Genomic DNA, 10,765 nt, shown 5'->3' on the forward strand with positions numbered 1-10,765 from the left:
AAGATCCCCTCTCATCCTTCTTAACTCCAGTGAATACAAGCCCAGTCTTTCCAATCTTCTTCATATGACAGTCCCGCCATCCCGGGGATTAACCTGGTGAACCTACGCTGCACTGCCTCAATAGCAAGGACGTCCTTCCTCAAATTAGGAGACCATATCGAGTTGGAAACAACCGATGCAGAACTAACCAGGTAATTCTTGCCGTGTTTGGACGTGAACATCTGGGTGAGTTCCCTCAGGCTGTCATGGTAGTTCTGCTCCTCCACACCACTGGGGACAGAGACAGAGATGATCCTCTCCGTGATGTAGGTCAGCTGCAGGTCTGACCGCTCATCCATGGTGTGTGTCAGGCTCACACTCCTGAAAGTAAACACTTCACTTCAGTTGGGTTGGGATGGGCTGGGTTGGGGAGGGCTGGGTTGGGTTGGGTTGGGGAGGGCTGGGTTGGGTTGGGTTGGGGAGGGCTGGGTTGGGTTGGGTTGGGGAGGGCTGGGTTGGGCTGGGCTGGGCTGTGTTGGGTTGGGTTGGGTTGGGCTGGGCTGGGGAGGGCTGGGTTTGGTTGGGGAGGGCTGGGCTGGGCTGGGCTGGGTTGGGCAGGGCTGGGTTGGGTTGGGCAGGGCTGGGTTGGGCTGGTTTGGGTTGGGCTGGGTTGGGCAGGGCTGGGTTGGGTTGGGCAGGGCTGGGTTGGGCTTGGTTGGGTTGGGCAGGGTTGGGTTGGGCTGGGTTGGGCTGGGTTGGGCAGGGCTGGGTTGGGCTGGTTTGGGTTGGGCTGGGCAGGGCTGGGTTGGGCTGGGTTGAGTTGGGCTGGGTTGGGCTGGGTTGGGTTGGTTTGGGTTGGGCTGGGTTGGGCTGGTTTGGGTTGGGCTGGGTTGGGCTGGGTTGGGTTGGTTTGGGTTGGGCTGGGCTGGGCTGGGTTGGGCAGGGCTGGGTTGGGTTGGGTTGGGCAGGGCTGGGTTGGGCTTGGTTGGGTTGGGTTGAGTTGGGTTGGGCTGGGCTGGGTTGGGTTGGGTTGGGTTGGGCTGGGCTGGGTTGGGCAGGGCTGGGTTGGGTTGGGTTGGGCAGGGCTGGGTTGGGCTTGGTTGGGTTGGGTTGAGTTGGGTTGGGCTGGGCTGGGCTGGGTTGGGTTGGGTTGGTTTGGGTTGGGCTGGGTTGGGCTGGTTTGGGTTGGGCTGGGTTGGGTTGGGCTGGGTTGGGCTTGGTTGGGTTGGGTTGAGTTGGGTTGGGCTGGGCTGGGTTGGGTTGGTTTGGGTTGGGCTGGGTTGGGCTGGTTTGGGTTGGGCTGGGTTGGGCTGGGTTGGGTTGGGCTGGGTTGGGCTTGGTTGGGTTGGGCTGGGTTGGGTTGGTTTGGGTTGGGCTGGGTTGGGCTGGGTTGGGTTGGGCTGGGTTGGGCTTGGTTGGGTTGGGTTGAGTTGGGTTGGGCTGGGCTGGGTTGGGTTGGTTTGGGTTGGGCTGGGTTGGGCTGGGTTGGGCTGGGCTGGGTTGGTTTGTGTTCGGTTGGGCTGGGTTCAGATCAGTTTAGTTTAGTTAGACACAAAATGCTGGAGTAACTCAGCGGGTCAGGCAGCATCTCTGGAGAAAAGGAATAGGTGACGTTTCGGATTGAGACCCTTCTTCTGACAGAGTCAGGGGAGAGGGGGAAACTAGGGGCATGAAAAGGTACTGAACAAATCGGAATCAGAAACGTCACCCATTCCTTCTCTCCACAGATGCTGCCTGACCCGCTGAGTTACTCCAGCACTCTGTGTCTATCTCCTGTGCTGTACAGTTTAGTTTAGTTTAGTTTAGATTTAGAGATACAGCGCGGAAACAGGCCCTTCGGCCCACCGTGTCCGTGCCGACCAGCGATCCCCGCACACTAACACTATCCCACACACACTGGGGACAATTTACATTTACAACAAGCCAATTAACCTTCAGACCTGCACGTCTTTGGAGTGTGGGAGGAAACCGGAGCGCCCGGAGAAAACCCACGCAGGTCACGGGGAGAACGTGCAAACTCCGTACAGACAGCACCCGTAGTCGGGATGGAACCCGGGTCTCTGGCGCCGTGAGGCAGCAGCTCTACCCGCTGCACCACCGTGCCGGGCTGTGCTATGATTCTGTGAGCAGAGTAGCCAGGGGGTGACGCAGGGCAGACGATGGATGTCATGCACTTTGTGTCGGTCACATTCTGGTAAATAAGTTATGCAATGATTAACTTTACAAATATCCAAACCATTTAATGCATTTGAGACGTTGGCTGCAACAGCTCTCCCAGCTCGGCATTCCAGCCCTGGAATCACTTCCCAGTACAACGTACTCCAGACAGCGTCTGCTCACAGCAACAGGCGGGCCCCAATCACTGCCAACGTGACAAGCATCGTCACACACACACACACACACACACACACACACACACACACACACACACACACACACACACACACACACACACACACACACACACACACACACACACACACACACACACACACCCCACACACACACACACCCCACACACACACACACACACACACACACACACACACACACACACACACACACCCCACACACACACACCCCCACACACACACACACCCCACACACACACACACCCCACACACACACACACACACACACACCCCACACACACACACACCCCACACACACACACACACACACACACACACACACACACACACACCCCACACACACACACACACACACACACACACACACACACACACACACACACCCCACACACACACACCCCACACACACACACACACCCCACACACACGCGCACACACACCCTACACACACACACACCCCACACACACCCCCCCCACACACACACGCACACACACGCACACACACACACACACACACACCCCACCCCCCCCCCACACACACACGCACACACACACACGCACACACACATGCACACACTAACACACACACACACACACACCCCACACACACACCCCCACACGCACCCCCCCACACGCACGCACACACAGACACTGACACACGCACAGGCACACACACACACACGCACACACACACGCACGCAAAAGAGAGAGACACACACGCTCGCACGCACAAAACATTTACACTCTCATACATGCACACATATACGCACACACTCACGCATACGCACACTCACACACACACGCAAACACAGACACACACATGTGCACACACACACTTAGACACACAGATATGGACAGACCCACGCAGACGAACAGACATACACAGACAAACAACGCAGACACACACACACAGCACAGACACAGCACATACACAGCACATACACAGCACATACACAGCACATACACAGCACATACACAGCACATACACAGCACATACACACAGACACAGCACAGACACACACACACAGCACAGACACACAGCACACACACACACACACAGCACATACACACAGCACATACACACAGCACAGACACACACACACACAGCACACACACACAGCACAGACACACAGCACAGACACACACACACAGCACATACACACAGCACAGACACACAGCACAGACACACACACACAGCACATACACACAGCACATACACACAGCACACACACACACACACAGCACACACACACAGCACAGACACACAGCACAGACACACACACACAGCACAGACACACAGCACACACACACAGCACAGACACACACACACACACAGCACAGACACACAGCACACACACACAGCACAGACACACACACACACACAGCACAGACACACAGGCAAACAGCTACATTGCTGACAATTATATTCTTCCCATTCAGGGCGTCACGGTGGTGCAGCGGGTAGAGCTGCTGCCTCACGGCGCCAGAGACCCGGGTTCCATCCCGACTATGGGCGCTGTCTGTATGGAGTTTGCACGTTCTCCCCGTGACCTGCGTGGGTTTTCTCCGGGCGCTCCGGTTTCCTCCCACACTCCAAAGACGTGCAGGTTTGTGGGTTAATTGGCTTCTGTAAATTGTCCCCAGTGTGTGTAGGGTAGAACTAGTGTAGGGGGTGATCGCAGGGCAGTGTGGACTCGGTGGGCCGAAGGGCCAGATTCCACACGGTATCTCTAAACCAAAACCTCTCTAAAACTTTGCTCCACTTCAGTTTTGTTTGGCTGCGTTGATGTTTAGTTGAGTTCAGTTTATTGTCCCGTGTACCGAGGTACAGTGAACAGCTTGTGTTACATGTTAACCAGTCAGCGGAAAGACAAGACATGATTACAATCGAGCCGTCCACAGTGTACAGATACAGGATAAGGGAATAACGTTCAGTGCAAGGTAAAGCCGGCAAAGTCCGATCAAGGATAGTCCGAGGGTCTCCAATGTGGTAGATGGGAGGTCAGGACCGCTCTCTAGTTGGTGGTCGGTGATAGAAAGCAGCCGCCATGATCACAGACGTGTCCGTGTCCGTGTCCGTGTCCGTGTCCGTGTCCGTGTCCGTGTCCGTGTCCGTGTCCGTGTCCGTGTCCGTGTCCGTGTCCGTGTCCCACCCCGGTCATTCCATCTTCTCCCCGCTCCCGCCCGGCAGAAGGTACAGAAGCTTGAAAGCGCGAACCACCAGACTCACGAACAGTTTCTTCCCCTCTGTGATCAGGCTTCTGAACGGCCCTTCCATAAGCTAGGGCACTGTCCGATTCACCTCTACCCCATTGTGGACATTGGACTTTGTCTGTGGAACTGATGCTACGATGCTGAGAACTATATTCTGCGCTTTGTATCTCCCCCTTTGCTCCACCTGTTGGACTTGTGTTTGGCCTGGTTGTATTTATCTACGGTGTTATCCGGTCTGTTTAGATAGGTGCAGAACAAAGCTCTTCCCTGTACCTCGATAACACGCGACAACAATAAACCTGACCCCTACCTCACTGTCAAGCCCAGGTAAAGCCGTCAGCCCAGAGGCCGGTCATCCTTACCTGGAGGTCTTGTGTCGTGTCGGAAGGCTCCGTGTGGATCTGAGGGAACCCTAGGACAAAGAGAGAGAGAGGTGAACAAGGGTCCCGAGCCCACGCGCCACCCACTCCTCCTCTCCACAGATGCTGCCTGACCCGCTGAGTTACTCCAGCACTCTGTGAAACGTCACCTATCCATGTTCATTTTGTGTCCAAGTCTGTCCACCCTCTCCCTGTAGCTGGGACCCTCTAATCCCCCCTCCCCCTGTAGCTGGGACCCTCTAATCCCCCCCCCTGTAGCTGGGACCCTCTAATCCAGGTAGCGTTCTGGTGAACCCACTCTGCCTCTCCCCAAAGCCCCCCACCCTCCCTTTAATGGGGGCAACCAGAACTGCTCACAATACTCCAACGTCTCCTACCCTCATAAGACAAATAGAATTTCCAGCGATCAGTCCTGTGTACAAAATCATGAGAGGAATAGATCGGGTAGATGCACAGAGTCTCTTGCCCAGAGTAGGAGAATCGAGGACCAGAGGACATAGGTTCAAGGTGAAGGGGAAAAGATTTAATAGGAATCTGAGGGGTGACTTTTCCACACAGAGGGTGGTGGGTGTATGGAACGAGCTGCCGGAGGAGGTCGTTGAGGCAGGGACTATCCCAACGTTTAAGAAACAGTTGGACAGGTACATGGATAGGACAGGTTTGGAGGGATATGGGCCAAACGCGGGCAGGTGGGACTGTGTAGATGGGGCATGTTGGTCGGTGTGGGCAGGTGGGACTAGTGTAGATGGAGCATGTTGGTCGGTGTGGGCAGGTGGGACTAGTGTAGATGGGGCATGTTGGTCGGTGTGGGCAGGTGGGACTAGTGTAGATGGGGCATGTTGGCCGGTCTGGGCAGGTGGGATTAGTGTAGATGGGGCATGTTGGTCGGTGTGGGCAGGTGGGACTAGTGTAGATGGGGCATGTTGGTCGGTGTGGGCAGGTGGGACTAGTGTAGATGGGGCATGTTGGTCGGTGTGGGCAGGTGGGACTAGTGTAGATGGGGCATGTTGGTCGGTGTGGGCAGGTGGGACTAGTGTAGATGGGGCATGTTGGCCGGTCTGGGCAGGTGGGATTAGTGTAGATGGGGCATGTTGGTCGGTGTGGGCAGGTGGGACTAGCGTAGATGGGGCATGTTGGTCGGTGTGGGCAGGTGGGACGAGGGAAAAAAACTGCAGATGCTGGTTTAAACCGAAGGTAGACATAAAATGCTGGAGTAACTCAGTGGGTCAGGCAGCATCTGAGGAGAGAACAAATGGGTGACGTCTGTCTGAAGAAGGGTCTCGACCTGAAACGTCACCCATTCCTTCTCTCCCGAGATGCTGCCTGACCTGCTGAGTTACTCCAGCACTCTGTGCCTGCCCCAGGTGGGACTAGTGTAGATGGGGCGGGTTGGTCGGAGGGGCCAGTTTCCACGCTGTGTCACTCTGTGCCTCTCTGACCCCCCCCCCCTCCTCTCTCTCCCCGCAGCTCTTCAACCTCTCGAAGCGACGGCACGACCTCACCGCCCTCACCCCCAAGGTAGGGAGCGACCCCTGCCCTCCGCACTCTGACCCCACGGGGCAGGGGCGAAGGGCGAATCTGTGGAATTCTCTGCCACAGAGGGCAGTGGAGGCCAAATCACTGGATGGATTTAAGAGTTAGATAGAGCTCTAGGGGCTAGTGGAATCAAGGGATATGGGGAGAAGGGCAGGCACGGGTTACTGATTGTGGATGATCAGCCATGATCACAATGAATGGCGGTGCTGGCTCAAAGGGCCGAATGGCCTCCTCCTGCACCTATTTTCTATGTTTCTGTGTTTCTCTGTATAATATGGATTGCTCTGTGAACCAGCATGGACTCGATGGGCTGAATAACCACCTATGTTGTAAGGGCACGTGAAATATGGAACTAATACAGTTGTATCAGACATTGGCTTGACTGCATTTGGAGTATTGCGTGTAGTTCCAGTCACGTCTCCAAGTTTGCAGATGACACAAAGCTGGGTGGCAGTGTGAACTGTGAGGAAGATGCTATGAGGTTGCAGGGTGACTTGGACAGGTTGTGTGAGTGGGCGGATGCATGGCAGATGTAGTTTAATGTGGATAAGTGTGAGGTTATCCACTTTAGTGACAAGAACAGGAAGGCAGATTATTATCTGAATGGTAGACACAAAATGTTGGAGTAACTCAGCTACAGGGAGAGGTTGAGCAGGCTGGGTCTCTATTCCATGGAGCGCAGGAGGATGAGGGGTGATCTTATAGAGGTGTACAAAATCATGAGAGGAATAGATCGGGTAGATGCACAGAGTCTCTTGCCCAGAGTAGGGGAATCGAGGACCAGAGGACATAGGTTCAAGGTGAAGGGGAAAGATTTAATAGGAATCTGAGGGGTAACGTTTCCACACAGAGGGTGTGGGTGTATGGAACGAGCTGCCGGAGGAGGTAGTTGAGGCTGGAACTATCCCAACGTTCAAGAAACAGGTACATGGATAGGACAGGTTTGGAGGGATATGGGCCAAATGTGAGCAGGTGGGACTAGTGTAGATGGGGCATGTTGGTCGGTGTGGGCAGGTGGGACTAGTGTAGATGGGGCATGTTGGTCGGTGTGGGCAAGTTGGGCCGAAGGGCCTGTTTCCACTCTGTATCACTCTGTGACTCCATCTATGAAAGAATGTTCCTGTCGGTCGGGATAGACCCTGTGGGAGGGTTTGTGCACGTCATGGATGTTAACAGGACCCTCGTGAACCGGGGGCTATTCAATCCTGGACACATTGCTGTGCCCGCTGGAGTATACAAGGATGGGGGGGGGGGGTGGGGGACATCATTGAAACGTACCAAACAGTGAACTCTACCACAGGGGGCTGTGGAGGCCAAGTCTGTGGATATCAGGCAGAGATAGACAAATTTTTGATTAGAACGAGTGTCAGGGGTTACATAGAATAATAGGTGCAGGAGGAGGCCATTCAGCCCTTTGAGCCAGCACCGCCATTCAATGTGATCATGGCTGATCATCCACAATCAGTAACCTGTTCCTGCCTTCTCCCCATACCCCTTGATTCCATTAGCCCCTAGAGCCAAATCTAATTCTATGGGGAGAAGGCAGGAGAATGGGGTTAGGAGGGAGAGATAGATCAGCCGTGATTGAATGGCGGGGTAGACTCGATGGGCCGAATGGCCTAATTCTGCTCCTATAACTAGTGATTCAGGGGCAGTTTTTTCCCGGCTGTTATCAGGCAACTGAACCGTCCTCTCACCAACTAGAGAGCGGTCCTGACCTCCCATCTACCTCATTGGAGACCCTCGGACTATCCTTGATCGGACTTTGCCGGCTTTACCTTGCACTGAACGTTATTCCCTTCTCCTGTATCTGTTCACTGTGGACGGCTCGATTGTAATCATGTATTGTCTTTCCGCTGACTGGTTAGCGCGCAACACAAGCTGTTCACTGTACCTCGGTACACGGGACAATAAACTGACCACAATTAAACTACGTTAGGCTCCTCTATGTTCAAGGTCGCTCTGCCTTCACCAATCAGGTCCAAACACATCTCCAAGCTCTGGGACTTGGGGATCAGCTGCCATTCCTGCCACTACTGAGTATCATGTGCTGGAAGGAACTGCAGATGCTGGTTGAAATTGAAGATAGACACAGAGTGCTGGAGTAACTCAGCGGGTCAGGCAGCATCTGTGGAGGGAATGCTGCGATCAGTCTGAAGAAGGGTCCCGACCTGAAACGTCACCTATCCATGTTCCCCACAGATGCTGCCTGACCCGCTGAGTTACTCCAGCACTCTGTGAAACGTCACCTATCCATGTTCTCCACAGATGCTGCCTGACCCGCTGAGTTACTCCAGCACTCTGTGTCTTTGCTGTTCCTCTTTCTCTGTCCATACTCTCCCCCTCTCCCTCCAATCTGCTCCCTCTCTCTCTTTCTCCCCCCCCTCATTCACTCTTTCCCCCTCTCCCTCCCATCGACTGGTGGGATTCCCCCCCTCCCCAACCTCCCCCCTCCCTCCCCCCTCTCTCCCCCCCCCTTTCTCCCCCCTCTCTCCCCTCCCTCCCTCCCCCCCTTTCTCCCCCCTCCCCAACCTTCCCCCTCCCTCCCCCCCTCCCCCCTCTCTCCCCCCCTTTCTCCCCCCCTCTCTCCCCTCCCTCCCTCCCCCCTCCCCCCCTTTCTCCCCCCTCCCCAACCTCCCCCCCTCCCTCCCCCTCTCTCCCCCCCCTTTCTCCCCCTCTCTCCCCCCTTTCTCCCCCCCTTTCTCCCCCCTCTCTCCCCCCCTTTCTCCCCCCTCTCTCCCCCCCTTTCTCCCCCTCTCTCCCCCCCCTTTTCCCCCCTCTCTCCCCCCCCTTTCTCCCCCCCTTTCTCCCCCCTCTCTCCCCCCCTTTCTCCCCCCTCTCTCCCCCCTTTCTCCCCCTCCTCTCCCCCCCCTTTCTCCCCCCTCTCTCCCCCCCTTTCTCCCCCCTCTCTCCCCCCCTTTCTCCCCCCTCTCTCCCCTCCCTTTCTCCCCCCTCTCTCCCCCCCCTTTCTCCCCCCTCCCCCCCCCTTTCTCCCCCCCCTTTCTCCCCCTCCCTCCCCAGTCAGGCTGAGCCGCCGATCCGCGCGTTGCTGCAAACTGCACCCACCCCTGGACACGGGACCCCCCCCCCCCCCCCCCACACACACTCACACTCTCTCTCTCTCCCTCTACTGTCTCCCTCCCCCTCTCTACTCCCTCTCCCATCTACTCCCTCCTCCCCTTCTCTCTCTCACACTCTCTCACTCTCACACTCTCTCACTCTCTCTCCCCCTCTCTCTCGCTCCCTGCTCTCTCACTCTCTCTCTCACTCTCTCTCCCCCTCTCTCTCTCTCTCTCTCTCTCTGTACTCTCTCTCTCACTCTCTCTCCCCTCTCTCCCTCTCTCTCTCTCTCTCTCTGTACTCTCTCTCTCACTCTCTCTCCCCCTCTCTCTCTCTCTCTCTCTGTACTCTCTCTCACTCTCTCTCCCCCTCTCACTCTCTCCCCCTCTCTCTCTCTCTCCCCCTCTCTCTCTCTCTCCCCCCTCTCTCTCTCTCTCTCTCTCTGTACTCTCTCCCTCCCTCTCTCTCGCTCCCTGCTCTCTCTCTCACTCTCTCTCACTTTCTCCTCCCTCTCTCCCCCCTCCCTCTCCCTCCCCCCCTCTCACTCTCTCTCACTCTCTCTTTCTCTCTCCCCCTCTACAGTCTCCCCCCCTCTCCCCCCCTCTCCCCCCTCTCTCTCCCCCCCGGTACCTGTGGGAACTCCCTCCAGCTCCACCTCCGCGCCATCTCTCTCTCTCTCTCTCCGTCCCGACTTTCACACCTTCTCTCTCTCCCCGCGACCAGCGGCTCCGCCCGACAAACCTCCCGCATCCGCGGCCGCCTCTCCCCGCCCTCCTTCCCTCCTTCCCCCGGGACCCAGCGGCAACAGCCTCTCCCTCCCTCCCTCCCTCTCTCTCCCTCCCTCCCTCTCTCTCCCTCCCTCCCTCTCCCCCCTCCTTCCTTCCCTCTCACTCTCTCTCTACTCTCTCCCCCTCTCTCTCTCCCTACCTCCCTCTCTCCCCCCTCCCTCTCTCCCCCCTCCCTCCTTCCCCCAGGACCCAGCGGCAACAGCCTCTCCCTCCCTCCCTCTCTCTCCCTCCCCCCTCCCTCCCTCTCTCTCCCCTCCTCTCCCTCCCTCTCTCCCCCCTCCCTCCCTCTCTCTCCCTCCCTCCCCCTCCCTCCCTCTCTCTCCCTCCCTCTCCCTCCCTCCCTCCCTCCCTCTCTCCCCCCTCCCTCCCTCTCTCCCTCCCTCTCCCTCCCTCCCTCTCTCCCCCTCCTTCCTTCCCTCTCACTCTCTCTCTACTC

The 10,765-nt window shown here is 56.7% G+C and overlaps 1 protein-coding gene across 1 annotated transcript in view; it reads right to left on the reverse strand.

Moving 5' to 3' along the window:
* The window catches only part of LOC144596124 (tensin-1-like), a 71,284-nt gene that overhangs the window by 20,504 nt on the left and 40,015 nt on the right, over positions 1-10,765 (reverse strand). The window contains 2 exon segments of the mRNA XM_078404302.1: positions 189-360; positions 4,928-4,977. Coding sequence (XP_078260428.1) covers positions 189-360; positions 4,928-4,977 — 222 coding nt within the window.

This window comes from Rhinoraja longicauda, chromosome 8 (genome assembly GCF_053455715.1).
Source record: "Rhinoraja longicauda isolate Sanriku21f chromosome 8, sRhiLon1.1, whole genome shotgun sequence".
NCBI lineage: Eukaryota > Metazoa > Chordata > Chondrichthyes > Rajiformes > Arhynchobatidae > Rhinoraja > Rhinoraja longicauda.